The following is a 19,910-nucleotide window of genomic DNA, read 5'->3' on the forward strand; positions in this document are numbered from 1 at the left end:
AACAACACAGCTAGCACAATGGATGTGCTTGAGGAGTTAAAAACAATGGTGTAAAATGACCGGGAAGCTCCTCATAAGCCAAACATTTTTGTAGTGAATGCTGGAATTGGTTTAAAGAACGACGCAGCTTGATAATGGATGACTAGAAGCGAGTCATTTGGAGTGATAAATCATTCTATATTCTGTGGCAAAGTGGCGGTAGGATTTGAGTGAACGCCTGGAGAATGTTAAGTGCCATCATATGTAGTGCCAACAGTGAAGTACAGAAGATCTGTTGTAACCATATGGGACGTTTCTCTTCGTTAGGCTGTGGTCCCGTTATTGCTCTTAAGAATACGCACGTAGCAGAAGGATATGGAGACATTTCACAGCACTGTGTACCCGCACAGTAGAGGGATATTTCATTGTAGAAGTGTGACATCACACCATGCCATAAACCAGCATCTGCTGTAAGGGCCACCTAGTTCGACCATTAATGTTTATTTAACCCTCTAGTAAGTCGTGAGGTTAGGGTAATTTTATCGACGACTCCTGCTGAGCGGACAGGCAAAATAGTAGTGAGGGAATGTGTTTCTGTTAATGATTGTATAAATGTGTTACAGAGGCTATAAATTACAACTATTATCGCGGTATCCAGATGCGTTGGTGTAGATAACAGCACTTAGTATCGTAAGATCCGAGCAGCGACGATATGGCTACAGTCACGACCGTCAAAGTAGTTCAGCGACGTTGCTGTATAACGAAAAAAAAAAAAAACACATGAGGAATAGTGTGACGTACATGCTGCTGTATTGTCACCTTGTACGACTTGTGCACCATGCCAAGATAGCCAATAGTAATTTATGGAAGAATATATGATGAATTTTCCTGCAGCATTTGTACTTTTATGTTTGGTGGATTAGAACTTGATGGAAGTGAAGGTTTTTGAGTGACAGTAATTCAATTTGATCACTGCTTGAAGATTTATAGGTTGAACAGTATTATTTGGAAGTGTGATTCATCATGTGGATTAGCATTTGTTTGAAAACACTGTGATCTCTGGGAATGGAAAAAACAAATTTTTTTTTGCGTGCAGCGACGAAGCCAGTTCTATAGTTTGTAGTAGGGACAGGGTTTTAGTCACTTCCAGCAATGTAATTGAAATTTGCACTTAAACTGGGGAAGAATATAAATTCTCTTTTGTAACCATCCACAGCTGGTTTACACTTTTCAGCTCTTAAGTGGCCGGAATCAGGAAGGTGTCAATTTGGGCGATCGATCTAACAACACCTTTTTACATTACTCCCCGACAACACACCATCACACTGGTGACCTTTTCTGCCAGGACCGTTCTTGCAATGTATTAATTCTGTGCTGAGTGTTCAGTGGTGGTAGGTGGCCACTCCTGTAAGTGCTGCTAGACCCATCTCGAGGTGTGGTGCAGTGCAGCACATACCTCGTGGTGTCTGTGGCAGCAATTTCCAAGTCTGGGGCAGTCGATGTGCAGCTGGAAATCTAAGTAGAGGTCAAAGGTTGAGCAGCAGTGGGCAGGTAAATCGCGGGTGGTGTGGCGCTTGAGTTCACTGAGCAGTCTAGAGCAAGTTTGCCCGCTCACTTGTTCTCGATGGTCCGTTCGAGGTAGTACTGTGTGTGGTGGGTTTTCCATCTACAACATGGGTACACAGTGCTACCTCTAAATATCGCAGAGCGAGTCTCAGGCTTGCACAGCAGCTGTCGGCAGCTAGTGGAGGCATCCCTAGTGTGTGGTGGTCAGTGGTAGCTGGCGGGGCGTCGCCCCATCAGTGCATTGGGCGGCTCAGCAACGGTGGGGTTGCGAGTGGCTGTCCTGTATAGGGGCTGTGACTGCAATCCAATACCCATGGCTCCATTGGCAGCTGATCACACCACTGGCTGCGTTGTTTGTCTTATCACTTTTATTTTAGGTAGTCATAAAGACATTATTTCACTAATTAACTAAGGTAAACATGGAAAGGGAGAATGATAATAAGAAACATCTGGATGTCAAGTATGGCGCAGAGGATATTTATGCGATAATATCAAGAACTACACGAAGTAATACTGATAAAGACATCACTGATAAGGTCTCCTTCGTGGAGCAGACTACTAAAAGGAAAAGTTATTGTGAGGATGAAGAGAAACCAGGACTATGTAATATTATACAAAGCATGCATAGAGAAATGGGAGCTGACCACACTGAATTAACATCTAAATTAGATTCTAATGCTGTAAAATTTTGAAGGTAAGATAGTGCTAATTACATGGTACTGAAGTCTGATTTGGAGATATCAGAGGCTAACTGTATACAACTGAAGTCTGATTTACAAACTCAAACTCGTGAAGTAAGGAATGAATTGTAAGCCGATTTTAATGTAATTGAACATGCAGTCGAAATGACGGGGCAGGAAGTGTTGAATACATGTCATGAGAATTTTTTAAGATTTAAGGAGGTAATCTCTGAGGAGCTTCATAATTAACCAATGATATTTCGGGACATTTAGATAGGTTGAGGAAGGAACAGTATTACGCTACTGGTGCCATTAAGAGTAAAACTTCTGAAATAGAGAATTTTTGTGAACAACCAATTCAATAATTTCATCACCAATTGATCATTCAAACATAATCCGCTGATTTAAGTAAGATGAAATGTGATGAATGAGGTAGTAGGGGAGACATGTGTAACGCAAACTAAGGAACTTAAACATGGTGTAGAAGACCTGTTTATATTAGACCTGCAGTCAGTGAATAACAATGAGCTTTCTTCTGAAGCAAGTTACATACCACTCCGGGGCAATATACACCCAGTTGTATTTTTAAAGTTAGTTGAGGGACAGTTACCCAAGCATCGGCAGGAAGTAAGAATAAATAGTATTATGGTTGGACATTAAAGAGGAGAAGCAACTGTACAGCATACTAAATATCTAAGTGACATTAAAACCTTAGACTAGTTTCAAGTAGCGTTTAAGAAAACATTTGCGTGTCACGGTCAGTGTGCTAAATTGTATGACTAATGTGAGATATAGTGTGAAAAATATATAAGTTGTAAGCCTTGAACGTAGTGTGTGTCAAGGAAGAGTGATTACGAGTGAAGACGATAACATGAGTACTAGGTTCAAAGTTTAGTGAAAATGAGCATATATACACTCCTGGAAATGGAAAAAAGAACACATTGACACCGGTGTATCAGACCCACCATACTTGCTCCGAACACTGCGAGAGGGCTGTACAAGCAATGATCACACGCACGGCACAGCGGACACACCAGGAACCGCGGTGTTGGCCGTCGAATGGCGCTAGCTGCGCAGCATTTGTGCACCGCCGCCGTCAGTGTCAGCCAGTTTGCCGTGGCATACGGAGCTCCATCGCTGTCTTTAACACTGGTAGCATGCCGCGACAGCGTGGACGTGAACCGTATGTGCAATTGACGGACTTTGAGCGAGGGCGTATAGTGGGCATGCGGGAGGCCGGGTGGACGTACCGCCGAATTGCTCCACACGTGGGGCGTGAGGTCTCCACAGTACATCGATGTTGTCGCCAGTGGTCGGCGGAAGGTGCACGTGCCCGTCGACCTGGGACCGGACCGCAGCGACGCACGGATGCACGCCAAGACCGTAGGATCCTACGCAGTGCCGTAGGGGACCGCACCGCCACTTCCCAGCAAATTAGGGACACTGTTGCTCCTGGGGTATCGGCGAGGACCATTCGCAACCGTCTCCATGAAGCTGGGCTACGGTCCCTCACACCGTTAGGCCGTCTTCCGCTCACGCCCCAACATCGTGCAGCCCGCCTCCAGTGGTGTCGCGACAGGCGTGAACGGAGGGACGAATTGAGACGTGTCGTCTTCAGCGATGAGAGTCGCTTCTGCCTTGGTGCCAATGATGGCCGTATGCGTGTTTGGCGCCGTGCAGGTGAGCGCCACAATCAGGACTGCATACGACCGAGGCACACAGGGCCAACACCCGGCATCATGGTGTGGGGAGCGATCTCCTACACTGGCCGTACACCACTGGTGATCGTCGAGGGGACACTGAATAGTGCACGGTACATCCAAACCGTCATCGAACCCATCGTTCTACCATTCCTAGACCGGCAAGGGAACTTGCTGTTCCAACAGGACAATGCACGTCCGCATGTATCCCGTGCCACCCAACGTGCTCTAGAAGGTGTAAGTCAACTACCCTGGCCAGCAAGATCTCCGGATCTGTCCCCCATTGAGCATGTTTGGGACTGGATGAAGCGTCGTCTCACGCGGTCTGCACGTCCAGCACGAACGCTGGTCCAACTGAGGCGCCAGGTGGAAATGGCATGGCAAGCCGTTCCACAGGACTACATCCAGCATCTCTACGATCGTCTCCATGGGAGAATAGCAGCCTGCATTGCTGCGAAAGGTGGATATACACTGTACTAGTGCCGACATTGTGCATGCTCTGTTGCCTGTGTCTATGTGCCTGTGGTTCTGTCAGTGTGATCATGTGATGTATCTGACCCCAGGAATGTGTCAATAAAGTTTCCCCTTCCTGGGACAATGAATTCACGGTGTTCTTATTTCAATTTCCAGGAGTGTATAAGGCCACTTACAAGTCGCCCTCCTCGTAGTTTTTTGAGCAGGTTAGACTACCTTGCTTTGCGCTTTCTCTTAGCGAGGAAGAACGTAATTTTTTGCCTAGTGTGAATCATCAATATTTATTTAAGGCCTCGTATAGTTATGGAAATTTTATCGATGGCCCCTACTGAAGAACCAGATGAGGTATTAGTGAGGAAATCTATTTATCTTAAATTTTATATAGATATGTTAGAGAAGGTATGAATAGGAACGAGTCTCATGGTATCCTGATGCGCAGGCAGTTAACAGTACCTCATAGCAAAAGGTGGGAGCGACGCCGGCAGGGCTACAATCGCGATCGTCAAAGACATTCATCAACGTTGCCGTAGAGTGAAAAAAAAACATGAGTCGTATTGTTATATACGTGGAATTCTCCATTGTACTGTAATCTTGTACGATTGGTGCGTCAGGCCGAGACTATACTTACTACTGAAATGGAAGTTAGCCAGTAATATTACGGCACATAGCCTGCAGTGTTTCCTGGAAGAATAAATTAAGAATTATGTTGTACCGTTCGCACTTGTAAGATTGTTAGATATGAACTTGGCAGACTGAACGTTTTTGAGTGATAATATTTAGATTTGATTATTGCTTGAAGCTTTGTAGGTAGAACAATGTTATTTCGAAGTCTGATTGATTACGTGAATTTGCAGCGAATATTTTATTTCTTGAGAACACTGCACTTTCCGAGACTTAGGCGAAGCTGTTTGTTTGCTCGCAGTACAGATAAGATTTTAGTTATTTACAACATCTTAACTGAACCTTGTACTTAAACTGGGGATGTGTATTAGCCCCCTTTTGTTGCCGACCCCTGTGGCCGAGCGGTTCTAGGCGCTTCAGTCCGGAACCACTTGGCTGCTACGGTCGCAGGTTCGAACACTGCCTCGGGCATGGATGTGTGTGATGTCCTTAGGTTAGTTAGATTTACGTAGTTCCAAGTCTAGGGGACTGGTGACCTCAAATGTTGAATCCCATAGTGCTATGAGGCATCTGAACCATTTGAAGCCCCCCTTTAGCAGGCTCCGCACCTGGTTTAGACTTTATATGTTGTGGGGCCAGAATCTCGAAAGTGTGAATTTAGGCCATCAATCTAAGAACATCTTTTTGCATATTCTGCCCGACAGGCACACCGCCACTCTTTGGCGCAAACGCTAATGGACAATAACATTTCTGAAACGGTGTGGCCTGCTCAGAATCCCGACATGAGCCGAATGTACGCTGAGCTACCCAAGCACGACTCACGTCGAGTCCTCATTGCTCTACTTCCGCCAGGTTCGCAGGAGAGCTTCTGAGATGTTTGGAAGGTAGGAGACGAGGTACTGGCGGAAGTGCAGCTGTGAGGACGGGTCGTGAGCCGTGCTTGGGTATCTCAGCTGGTAGAGCAGTTGCTCGCGAAACGCAAACGTCCCAAGTTCGGGTCTTGGTCCGGCATATAGTTTTAATCTTCCAGGAGTTTTCACGTCCAATATTCATCCAATCTATAGTCATCAGATCGAAAGCAGGCAGTTAAATGCCACTGACAGAACAGATTTTCATCGCCACTATTTTGGTGGCCATAAGAAGGAAGGGATCGTTACAAAGCTGTCGATCTTCAAACTTTGTCTCTGTGTCTTAAGTGTCAAACTTTTTTGGCGTATTGCAACATTTGAGAAGGTAAGACAGTGTAGATCGTGGACCTTGGTGCCACTCGATGATGGTAGGTCATACGTTGGCAACGAGATTCTCGCTGTGCATTCAGTTCAAACCATGTTCATCCCTACATTCCCAAATCGCATCGCATTAGTAAACACACTCACGTGAGAAATGTTTACTAAAATCTTGTAAAAGAAGTCTTGCTAATTTCATAGAATGTGACTGTTAAATGGTTGGAACGTTACCCATCTTACAGGAGAGTGTGTTTCAGATAACATCTATTTTTGGACAACCAAATGTCTACAGTGTATTACAATACATAGTTATCTCTGTAGAGGACTTCTGCTGGTGTGGCAGACGATGTGACTCTCTCTTACCATGGGCTGGATTCCGTTCGCTAGCAGCTCGTTGATGAGGTTATTGTAGTAATCGATACCAGGCTGGTTGATGACGTCGAGGTCTCCAGTGGGCAGGATGCGTGTCCAGGAGATGGAGAAACGGTACACGTCCGCCTGTTGGTAAAATAAAAGTATTTTTAATCCTCCTTTTCTGAAGGAGTCATGATGTATGCCCGGGGAAAGAAAACCAAAGCAAAGCTAAATTTCATTGTACTACATTTGGAGATAATGTCAGTTTGTAATTAGGTATGGCCGGGCAGCTAGCCGTATAAAAACTGCTAATAATAAGAAAAGGAAATTCCAGTAGACATAAAAGCTTTAGAGATAAGTTCACAATTACTGGCAGCCGAAATGAGAACTGAATAAACACTCATGAAGTGATAAGCCCATGCCAATATGTTACAACTTTTTATACGATTTAGATAGGCAACGTTTATTCAGGAAGTCGCTTGACAGTCAGAGGATGTTTAAAAAAATGGCTCTGGGCAGTATGGGACTCAAATGCTGTGGTCATCAGTCCCCTAGAACTTAGAACTACTTAAACCTAACTAACCTAAGGACATCACATACACCCATGCCCGAAACAGGATTCGAACCTGCGACCGTAGCAACATCGCGGCTCCGGACTGGAACGCCTAGAACCGCACGGCCACCACGGCCGGCAGAGGACGGTTAAGTCAACTGGACAGGTCATTGCTCTTAAATTCTAGCAGGAGTTGTTTTCTATGTTCTCCAACACGTTGCTCAAGAAACTCTTCAGGTCTAGCAACTTAGACTACTAGAAACACCTGAAAACAACAAGAAGTTCTTGTATGTCCTTTTTGTTTTTTTTCTCTTGATGTCAGAATTTTTTGCTGCTCATTTTCTTAAAAAAAAGAAGGTGGGAATTTAAGGAGATAGGACCTGGATAAACTGACTAAACCAGAGGTTGTACAGACTTTCAGGGAGAGCACAAGGGAACAATTGACAGGAATGGGGGAAAGAAATGTAGAAGAAGAATGAGTAGCTCTGAGGGATGAAGTAGTGAAGGCAGCAGAGGAACAAGTAGGTAAAAAGACGAGGGCTAGTACAAATCCTTGGGTAACAGAAGAAATATTGAATTTAATTGATGAAAGGAGAAAATATAAAAATGCAGTAAATGAAGCAGGCAAAAAGGAATACAAACGTCTCAAAAATGAGATCGACAGGAAGGGCAAAATGGCTAAGCAGGCATGGCTAGAGGACAAATGTGAGGATGTAGAGGCTTATCTCACTAGGGGTAAGATAGATACTGCCTACAGGAAAATTAAAGAGACCTTTGGAGAAAAGAAAGCCACTTGTATGAATACCAAGAGCTCAGATGGAAACCCAGTTCTAAGCAAAGAAGGGAAAGCAGAAAGATGAAAGGAGAATATAGAGGTTCTATACAAGGGCGATGTACTTGAGGGCAATATTATGGAAATGGAAGAGGATGTAGATGACGATGAAATGGGAGATACGATACTGCGAGAAGAGTTTGACAGAGCACTGAAAGACCTGAGTCGAAACAAGGCTCCGGGAGTAGACAACATTCCATTAGAACTACTGACGGCCTCGGGAGAGCCAGTCCTGACAAAACTCTACCATCTGGTGAGCAAGGTGTATGAAACAGGCGAAATAACCTCAGACTTCAAGAAGAATATAACAATTCCAATCCCAAAGAAAGCAGGTGTTGACAGATGTGAAAATTACCGAACTATCAGTTTAATAGGTCACAGCTGCAAAATACTAACGTGAATTCTTTACAGACGAATGGAAAAACTCGTAGAAGCCGACCTCGGGAAAGATCCGTTTGGATTCCGTAGAAATGTTGGAACACGTGTGGCAATACTGACCTTACGACTTATCTTAGAAGCTAGATTAAGGAAAGCCAAACCTACGTTTCTAGCATTTGTAGACTTAGAGAAAGCTTTTGACAATGTTGATTGGAATACTCTCTTTCAAATTCTGAAGGTGGCAGGGGTAAAACACAGGGAGCGAAAGGCTATTTACAATTTGTACAGAAACTAGATGGCAGTTATAAGAGTCGAGAAGCATGAAAGAGAAGCAGCGGTTGGGAAGGGAGTGAGACAGGGCTGTAGCCTCTCCCCGATGCTATTCAATCCGTATATTGAGCAAGCAGTAAAGGAAACAAAAGAAAAATTCGGAGTAGGTACGAAATTCAATGGAGAAGAAATAAAAACTTTGAGGTTTGCCGATGACATTGTAATTTTGTCAGAGGCAGCAAAGGACTTGGAAGAAGAGTTGAACGGAATGGACAGTGTCTTGAAAGGAGGATATAAGATGAACATCAACAAAAGCAAAACGAGGATAATGGAATGTAGTCGAATTAAGTCAGGTGATGCTGAGGGAATTAGATTAGGAAATGAGACACTTAAAGTAGTAAAGGAGTTTTGCTATTTGGGGAGCAAAATAACTGATGATGGTCGAAGTAGAGAGGATATAAAATGTAGACTGCCAATGGCAAGGAAAGCGTTTCTGAAGAAGAGAAATTTGTTAACATCGAGTATAGATTTAAGAGTCAGGAAGTCGTTTCTGAAAGTATTTGTATGGAGTGTAGCCATGTATGGGAGTGAAACATGGACAATAAATAGTTTGGACAAGAAGAGAATAGAAGCTTTCGAAATGTGCTGCTACAGAAGAACGTTGAAGATTAGGTGGGTAGATCATATAACTAATGAGGAGGTATTGAATAGGATTGGGGAGAAGAGAAGTTTGTGGCACAACCTGACTAGAAGAACGGATCGATTGGTAGGACATGTTCTGAGGCGTAAATGGATCACAAATTTAGCATTGGAGGGCAGAGTGGAGGTTAAAATCGTAGAGGGAGACCAAGAGATGAATGCACTAAGCAGATTTAGAAGGATGTAAGTTGCAGTAGGTACTTGGAGATGAAGAAACTTGCACAGGATAGAGTAGCATGGAGAGCTGCATCAAACCAGTCTCAGGACTGAAGACCATAACAACAACAACATTTCCTTTATTGTTTATTTGTTACTTCTTGAAGAGTTTTGCACAAGCCAAATAACCATGACAATTGTAAGTGTTTACGCCTTACAGCAACTTGTTTTGTTTTTGATTTACTATAATTTAACAACTGTTTCAGTGAACTCAAAAAATTGTGGATAGCTTAACTGGACACCAAAAGCACTTAACTTGATTAGGCTGGCCCAGTTAACCACAATATAACTATTTACTTTTGTGAATTACATATCTTTTTAATTTAAAAAATCTTTTATGTAATTCCACTTGTAATAAGTATGAAACATTTCGTGCATTAGACTTTCTGTGTTCACCTGCAACAGACCGTCCTTTTGAGCCATGCGAGAATGAGAGCAGTTTCAGAAAATGTCCCTACTGCAGTTAGAAGTTAAATCCGTCCATTTGCTCCGGCGACTGCTACTGATCCAGTTCCTTTAGTTTGTCGTACCTCCGCTAATAATCTCATTCATTGATGTCCTCAGAACCAAGATCTCCAGGCTGAATTATTTGTGCCTAGTAAAACCTTGCTTCCATTCCTTCAGTATGGTCCCCGAAACATCTTAAGAAGTTACATCAAAGATCTGAACACGTATTTCATACCAATTTTGTTTTGTATGAGTACAGCATTTGCTAAGACTGATTTCAATTAAAACTTCAATCAGTTGTATTTGGAGCATCGACGACTAACTATCAAACGCTGTTGCAATGCACTTTCACGATGTTTTGAAGTTAAAATTATATTGTTTTAATGTATTTCCACTGATTTCACTAACTGGATTAGTTACCCTTACCGGTTAAGTAAAACTGTCACTTGGGAAATGAGATTATTAATTCAGATTGCACAATAATTGGAGGTAACACGTAACCCATGAACACCTCATTGTAAAGAAAACATGTAACCCAGACTTCTTATAAAATTTAATGCAGGTGAGTCATATAGAAAGAGCCTTGTAACAGTTTTTAAAAATTTGTCACAGTTAACCCGACTCTCTCCTACAACGTCACCTGTTGTAGCGAGTGACGTCTTATCGTGACTGCCTCGGTTCGAGCAAAAATCGCCGCAGCCACATTGCTGCTGTGGGGGAAAAAACGTATCGCTCACAGGGGGGCGGGGGCGGGGGGCGGGGAGGGGTGGAAGGGTAGATGCCATCAACAGTGGAGAATTGTCGATGTCACTAGATCACCCAAAAATGCTACGAATGATTTCCTGTTTAAGTCCCTGACAGAGTAACTCTATGTGCCGAAAACATGAATACGGAACCTTGCCTTTCTGAGGCATTGCCCTCCACGTATTTCTAGTTTTCGTCCCAGCCCAGTACACAGTTATTATATGTCAGAAAGAGTCAAAACAGCACACACTTTGCTGCAGAGCAGAAGAGTATTTGCATTAACCTATAGCCGTTTAAAAAATTCCTCACAGTTAATCTTACTCTCCTACATCGTCACCATGAGTTACAGAATGATTCGTAACTCTTCTTTAGGTACAATCGTGCTCAAAAGTATCCGAACGACCTGAATTTCATTTCGCCTGATTCGCATACAACCCCCATAACGCAGCTTTCTATCAAGTTCTCTAATCGCTACTCGGTAAGTCCTTTCACTATTGAAAATGGTTCCAACAAATCACCACTAGAAAACACTGCTCTGTATCGCGACATCTCAAGATTTAAAGTAATCCTACGATACTACACATCTCAAGGAACACCTTATCACAGATAACACTGTCCTTAAGGCTTGTAAGCTCACATTTATTACAATAAATGACATACCTGAAATGTTACCACTCTCCTTATTACGTCAGATAGGTAATGCACGTAGTAAGTTCGTCGTATTCATGATTTCCTCTTCAAAGTAACATACCGTACTTATTATTTAACACTAAATGATATTAAAAATTTAAGTTATTCACGAGCTGCTAGTTGAGAATATGTATGACCTTCAAATGACACGATGAAACGTCTTGTTCTGCATTTGGATTCAAACGCAGGTCATGCAGACTAAGCAAAGATTTCATGACTAACGGAAACACACAGTCATTCCTGACTAGCCATACAGAAAGTGATATACCTCGATTTTAGACAGTATCAGTTAGGAAATATTAACTTTAAATTACTCAACGTAACATTTTTAACGAACGCGAATTCCTAAATGGTTCAAATGGCTCTGGGCACTATGGGACTTAACATCTATGGTCATCAGTCCCCTAGAACTTAGAACTACTTAAACCTAACTAACCTAAGGACATCACACAACATCCAGTCATCACGAGGCAGAGAAAACGAATTCCTACCCAATTAACAAAGTACGAGAGATGTTCAGTATTGCTTCTTCACAAGTAACTTACATGAAATGCCGTGAGGTAAAGCTTTGTGTTGGACAGGGATTTGAACCCAGAACCTAATCGGATTGTAATCGAAGCACAATCAACTGTGACATATCGGATTTTCTCGGCAGTAGCAGGATGTTTTAACTGAAATGACGAGACGAAACATGAATTTTTTCCTTCCCAGCCGGCCGGCGTGGCCGAATAGTTCTAGGCGTTCCAGTCCGGAATCGCGCGTCCGCTACGGTCGCAGGTTCGAATCCTGCCTCGGCCATGGATGTGTGTGATATCCTCAGGTTTGTTAGGTTTAAGTAGTTCTATGTTCTAGGGGACTGATGACCTCAGATGTTAAGTCCCATAGTGCTCAGAGCCATTTTTTTTTCTTCTTCCCAGGATTCCAACCCGGCACATTTCGCTATTATATTCTAGAGAAAACGAACGTTAAATATGGGTTTCTTACACCAAAAGCGACATGTGACCATGTTTGATCTAGAAATAATATGACGAAGAGTTCAGTGATGACTGGTAATCGAATCCCACGCATATCGTTATTGACTACACACAAAGACACGTCAGCTACCGAATGTTTCTCCTCCAGCAGCTCGGAATAACACCCTTGAACTTACAGTGTCTCACTGGGAGTCAAGAACGTCAGATATAGTTAGTGTTGACAACGAATGAAAATACATTAAAAATCAAAATTATTTTCCCCTTGTAGATAGGTGTTCTCATGCTAGAGCTTGATAATACATAATGGGAACTTTAGTGCTGGGGCAGGATTCGAACCCATTCTTGAGCAATATGTGGAGATGTTGAGGAATCTGCAGTTTTGAACAAACAAGAAATTGTCGTCGAACTGTATCGTCACGAAGGGATCCAATTCCGCGTTAAGGGCGGTCTGAGTTGCATTCCCAGTTCAGAACAAATTTATCAACATACAGAAGCTGAAATACGAGGTGGAATAAGCGTCCTGTGACCCTAAATAGCGTTTGTTTCGTCACTAGAAATAAATAACTAGTATAAGAAAGGTTACTGGTGATAGAATTTCTACATGTCGCCACTCCTGGCTTTATTGTGGTTCAACCTAATGTCTACTTGGTAGAGAAGGAATATCATGTTTAATGTGAATTTCAGACCACAATGCCATTATATCTTCTTCACGTGGCGTAGCCAAAGGAGGATAGAATCTGTCTCTCACTATCAAAAATCATCGACAGAAGTTGGAATCAAACCCAGACCATGAGCATATGAATCTATCAGCAATCCAATAAACCACCAAGTCATCTTCTCTGTGGCACGTTTTTCAAGTGTAACGCCATTGCCCACACTGGATAAGAATTCTGACACACAGGCTCCTTGTAGTGGTTTGCAGCATGTTCAGTACATTCATTTACTTGGTTGGCCGAATCGCTATAAACTAGTTGCCTCAGCTACCCAGTGCATATTTTTGACTCTATTTTGTTATCACCGAGGTAAAATCACCTCACTGCCACCTACACAGAACTGCCAACAGTGTAGGATGCAGAAATTTAATTAGGAAGTGTTCCTTTCCACTTGATCTACTCTATTGCGCTATCTGTTTGTTGAAAACGTCGTGTAGTGTAAAAGAAAAGCTGTAACTGTCTGTCTCTCAGAAGTTTACATCCGGCCTTACGCATTATCTCACACTACTGTGGAATGTGGAAGTTCTGGAGGAATTGTTGTTGACTTCTGGAGACGCTTGAGCTAGGATTCAGCTAGTAGTGTAACGGTAAGTGTAGTGTGCTGTAGACAAAGCGTCGCGAATTCAAATACATTTTTTAAAACGCAGTTCCTCTGCCTGCTGAAGTTACCAATCTAATGAAACTTTGAACATAAGTCCCTTCACTTCTCAACCGAAAATAGTCGCATGTGGAAAAAGGGACAACTAGTACTGCGACATTTTGTTTTCTCAGGTTCAATAGACGACCAGGCAGCAGATGCATCTCGAAACTTTTGTATCATGTGTGGGGAGAAAGCATCATGTCAAAGTACGTCAGAAAAGTATTTTCTACATAAGCTGTCGTGTGGTAGTGGCATTTTATTCTTCTTCAAACCTTGTTTGACAGCTTTAACTCAGAACAACTTTTCTACATGCATGTAATCAATAAACTGCAAGTGCATTCCCAGACTGTTATAGATAACATCAGTGGATTCGCATATATCGTTGATGTTTAATTTCTCTCTCATGTTTACTATTGTTTAAACAACACGAAAAGAAACCCTACGAAAATTGTGCACTGTACTATAAGAAATGAAATAAAACTACCCACGACAACCTTATGACGAAAGTCTGTTTTAATAAAGCTGAGTATCTGTACACAAGCGTGCTTCTATAGAACCGATTTAGTAAAATACTACTCACTTAGATTTCGATTGGCTCTGTGTTTAATTGGTATGCTGTGTCATACTCAAGAGGTATGCAAATGTAGCATTTCATAAATAAAGTTATGTATTCCTAGAAACCCAAAATTATCTGGTCAGCAACGGAAAGCGGTATTACTTGTTGTGCAGTTTTTTAAGTTTTTCACCATTGCCCTAAGAGCCGAAAGTATGTTCTTGTGTATTCCTTATCGATTTTTATCTGACTCCTTGTAGCTCTTTCACAGTTGGGATTAAAACGCCAGGGTCTGCGAGACTGGAACCGCAAACCACAACAGACGCGTTTCACAGGTTAACATGTTACCACAGAGCTAGTGAGGAGGACTATGTCGCGAGTTCCTGTTACGAGGCTAATCGTGGCTAGAACTCGTAAACCGCTATTTAAAGGACAAGATTAGTTGCGATTTCCAAGTGCAACGACTTTCTTGGGTTGGAAACCGTAAATTTACAATCTTTTGTTCCACCTCAAGCGATAATAACTCTGATTATTCAATGGAAATGACAGGAAAAATGAAGCGAACTGTGAGCGTTAATTCCGTGCACACCAGGAAGTTTAACGTGGCTTTCGGACCACAGTGCAACTCGGCATTTTTCGCGTCAACAAACGCTGCCCGAGGGTAAATAAGTGCAAAATCTGAGATAAAATTCCTGTGATTGCCCCGGTATCGAACCCGAGACCTTCGTGTTTGCCGCCATGTAGCCAGCACTGTTGCTTCTGCCTAGCATTAAAATTAAGGATCTCTTGTTTGTACCTGAGTTGGCGTGTCCCTGCACCAAAGTAAAGAGAACTAAATTGAATGTAGTGCCTTCAAGTTGGCCTAAACAGAAAAGGAGGAAAATTAGACACCATAAACAGTCTCTCTTTGATGCCTCAATCTTCATTGCCATTATGCGTCTTATGAGAAAAAACGTACACTGGAAGGTCATGTTTCATTTAAATTATTACAAAATCAGGTAAAACGAACAATGAGGCTGTCAGTAAAAGCACATTACTGTTAGTATGGTGTTGCTCTGGCTACGGCCTTTAATGATAAAGGGTCAGTTTAGACCAGGCATATTGTATACTGAAGTTTAAGACAGAGCATCACTAAAACCTACAATACATATGAATTGCATGCACACAGAAATTACTGTTACAGTGTACTTATGTAGTGCAACGGGTTGGTTGCGTATTTTCCGGTGAGAAAGTGCACTGGCAAACAGTCTTCGCTACAGTAGGTTGCTTAAACTGGTGTCACTCTGAGCTAGAATTTATGGTCAGCGACTAAGTGTAAGATCAATGTGTCGGATGTGGGTTTTGCAACTGTGAAATACTTTCCTATATTATAGAAGCGAATATTAAATTTTAACTATAATGCGAAAATTTTGAACTTGGATAGCTTACAACGAAAATCTTTCTGTTTACTGCAAAGAAAAACAACTGATTTTCTAAAACATTCTCTGTCATACATAACTTGAAACGTTTCACGTCGACCAAATCATATGGAAGAACAGACGGTGACGTATATCTGAAGGCAGTAAGTTCCCTTGGCTTTTGGTTTGGCAGTATTCGACAGCCATTTCTAGGCGCAAGTAAATGAAGAAAAACAGAGTTTTTGTTATCAAGTGACATCTTCATAAATTACTTTAGTTTTAATGTAATCTACGAGTAATTGCTGATGTTTGATATTAACATGAAAAGAATTCCGTAGACAGGGAAAGAACCTGTTCTTGGACAACTGCTTCTATGATGATCAAAAGGCATTAAATGATTTTCAAGCACATGTGTTCCAGCAGCGGTATGAAGAAAATGATGGTAATAATGACGGTAATAATGGAATTATCCGGTAACTTCACACTCCACAGTGGATTTTCTCGAACCAAGAAATTTGCTGAATTGGTGAAAATATCAAAATGGCTTCACATCGAGCCTATGATGCCTAGAAGAGTCTTTACGTCCTGCTCACATGAGAATAGCATAATCTCCGCGTCAGAAGCTTGCTTCTACTTAACCATTTAATAGACTCGCATTTGTTCCACCGTGACTAATTTTATAAGCTAAGCATATGATCCGTTACAGCACACTCCTGGGGCTGCGGAATGTGGCCACAGTGGTCTGGTGGAACGAACTATCACAGTTGCAATGCGTGGGTTCACGCATTTACTTTTAAGAGGCGCAAACAGATTTACTTTACCTCTGGTAACCTCAAGAGAAAGACGTTATAGTTCAGAATCCGCATTAAACAACACGTTCCTTCATTACCGACTGGGCAGAGCCGGTTTACGTTGGGAAATGACATAGGCGGAAGTCATGGTAAACAGAAATACTGTCGCCAGTGAACTTACTTACATTGGAAAATTTTATGTTATTTGATGAACGGACAGCCATTTAAAGGAACAAGGCTCTTATGTTACTTGTACTTGATTGAACTACAGACGTTGAAAAATTTGGTGCTGGACTGTGATCTGGTTTCGTATCTCCTCTTTCGAGGCTCTGAATAGTTCAGTCATTTCGTTCCTTTTCCCAAGACTGAAATCCTCGAAGTCTCCTCCAAAGGTAAGTATGTGGGTCCGAATACTGATCCAGTACAAAAAAATATATAATTTCATTTCAAGCCCTATCACGTGCACACCGGCCTGCTAGTGAAAATTAACATGCATTTTTCAGGTTTGTTCACGTGTTGCCAACATTCGCAATAGGTGTCGTTATTTCTGGTCAAACACGCACGCGTCTTACTGTTGGTAAGTTGATACTTAAGCTGTATTCGTGGATGATAAAGAAGAACGGTAGGTGTACGGTTCGATTGTCGCTCAGGCTCAAATATTTGTATCCTTATTTTAGATTCAAACACCTAGCAGCTGGTAAGAAAAACCGATACGTAACATTTGATTTTACTTAGTTAACAATATGATTACGTGTTGGGTTCGTATCTCCGCCAGCGAACTTCACATCATGTGCTTCATCTTTAAATGCATGCACACTTTGTTACTTCTGAATGGAGGTATATCAGACATCTTTTGTGATTAGCTAACAGGGACAAAAGGGTCTGCATAGGAGTCCCAGTTTATTACAAAAACTGTCGTCTTTTATTTTCAAGTTTAGTTCTCGTTACTGATATTGGTGAAAATTTTGGTAATTCATATCATTAGGTCAGATTAGATTTGATTAGATTAGATTAATATTTGTTCCATAGATCATGAATACGACATTTTGTAATGATGTGGAACGTGTCATTTTAATGAAAGATTTCTTTACATAGCATGATGCAATTTTTTTACTATCTCTCCTCTCTCTCTCTCTCTCTCTCTCTCTCTCTCTCTCTCTCTCTCTATATATATATATATATATATATATATATATATATATATATATATATATAACTTTTTTTATTTTTATTTGTTTGTTGTGCACGACTATCGGCCAGGCACGAAAACGTCCATGAATGAGTTTCTTAGTTTGGAGTACACTTACGAAAGAAATATAAAAACAACTATGAGAGTTACTGATGTATGATGCTTAGTTTATAGTCAGTTCTGAGTATTATTAGCAACTACGCTCCAGTCCCTAAACCTAGTTACAGAAATGCGAATCAGACGCATTACGTATTCCAGGCCGTAGCAACCGCATCTTTGAGACACCAGCTATGGTCAGTTCCCAGCCCGCTGTAGGATCACATCGGTTCATCTTCTTCCTGCTGGTACTGTAACTGAGATTTAGCAACAAGGCAAGGTATGTTTGGCAACTCTGTGATCGACGAGTTACTTCCTGGAGTGCACGGAATTAAGCCTCAAAGTTCACTTGACTTTTCCTGTCAGTTCCATTGAATAATCAGTTATTATCGCTTGAGGTGTAACAAAAGATTGTAAATTTACGGTTTTCAGCCCAGGAAAGTCATTGCACGTGGAAATCGCAACTAATCTTGTCCTTTAAATAGCGGTTTACGAGTTCTAGCTACTATTAGCCTCATAATAGGAATTTGTAACACATACCTCTGCACTAGCTCTGACGGCTTATGACACTAAATGTAACAATTGTGTTACTAAATGTGACACTTCTGTCACTCAATGTAACTGTGTTTTCTCTTTTGATGCTGTCAATTGTCAGGATGAGCATTCTAAAGCATTCTGTCAGGGTGAAAATATTAAATAAATTAACTTTTCTCTCTTAACATGTGGGCAGGGTGGGTTCTTCCTTGGCTCGGGTATGAGGTCGAATGAAACATCATTCTTACATAAGTTAACTTTTATTGAAAGTTTCGCACAACTGTATCTTACTGGGACGTTCTGGTTCGGAGAGCGGCAGCCGTGTCGTTTGCATAGCCTTCTGCTGCGACAGCGGCGGCGGCGGCGGCGGCGGCGGCGGCGTCTGATTACGCGTAGCGGTGTGTATCTCGTGTCGCCGTCTCGCCCAGCTGACCGGAGACGCGCAGCGCGAGGTGGCCCGTTTAATTATTGCGAGCGACGTCGTGCATCGGATGGTGATACCTTGAATGTGGCGTCCCAGTGTTTCTCTTCTCTAAGCGGCCGCGTGTGTTGTGCGTCGACCAGCGGAGCGGCGCGGCGGTGGAAGGCCAGTGTCCCGAACTCGAACCACGGACTCCCGCTTGCCAGTCTTCGGCTGTCAGGTCTTCATCCCAGCTCACAGGTAACTACTGATGTGAGGCCGTCTCCTTCCCGTCCTCACGAGTCACCCGGGTATGTAAAAACCAGACTTCCAATACCTTTTAACTTCTGTCTTCTGGCGCCGCGGCTGCTGCTTGCTATTCCATTACAGCGGCGGACTTGGTGCGTCTGTGCATGACGCAGTCTCTTCTTGTATGACGGTCTTCAGCACCGAAACTGACTGAAAACTACTGCTACTCTTCTTTTCTTCCTTCGTCTCTCGTCTTCGTCTCCGCCTGTCTTCATCTGTCTTCATCTGTCGGGCCCACCGCGTCTCGCGTATTTATTCACTTCAGTTCACTGGGGGTGAACGACTTCACGGCCATTGCCTCTTCTGTCACGTTGAAAAGCTTCTCGAAGAATCTTCTTGACCTCGGTCATTGGCTCTTGGAATGTAGGCGGGGGCCTCTGATCGCAGGTGACGACTGAGAAACACGTGAGCCGGTCATTGCTTCTTCCGTCACGTTGAAAGGCTTCTCGAAGAATCTTCTTAACGTCGGTCATTGGCTCTTGGAATGTAGGCGAGGGCCTTTGCTCATGCGACAACTTAGAAACACGTGAGCCGGTCGGGCGATGCCCTGACGGCTGAATCGACAGCGCCCGCTTATGTGGAACCCGCTGACTCCACGGTCATTGTTTCTTCTGTTCTGCCCGCTGAATGCCAGTATGTAACTCTCTAAACTAAACCAAGTTTTCCATTTATATTCTACTTTCTTAGTTCACTTTGATTTCACTAATTTATTTACTTAATTAACACTCAACATTGCTGACGTGTAAAAAGCGTCTGTTGTGGTTTGTGGATCCGGTCTCGCTATCACTGACATTTTTATCCATTCTGTGAAAGAGATAGAAGCAGGCAGATCTAACATCTATATGGAAAACACAAGAAAATACTTTTGGCTCATAGTGCAATGGT

At 42.5% G+C, this 19,910-nt stretch overlaps 1 protein-coding gene across 1 annotated transcript in view; it reads right to left on the bottom strand.

The window, feature by feature from the left end:
* The window catches only part of LOC124805394 (myrosinase 1-like), a 96,781-nt gene that overhangs the window by 47,888 nt on the left and 28,983 nt on the right, over positions 1 to 19,910 (bottom strand). The window contains exon 3 of the mRNA XM_047265956.1: positions 6,610 to 6,744. Within this exon, the coding sequence (XP_047121912.1) occupies positions 6,610 to 6,744 (135 nt within the window). The remainder of the gene's footprint in view (positions 1 to 6,609; positions 6,745 to 19,910) is intronic.

This window comes from Schistocerca piceifrons, chromosome 7 (assembly GCF_021461385.2).
Source record: "Schistocerca piceifrons isolate TAMUIC-IGC-003096 chromosome 7, iqSchPice1.1, whole genome shotgun sequence".
NCBI lineage: Eukaryota > Metazoa > Arthropoda > Insecta > Orthoptera > Acrididae > Schistocerca > Schistocerca piceifrons.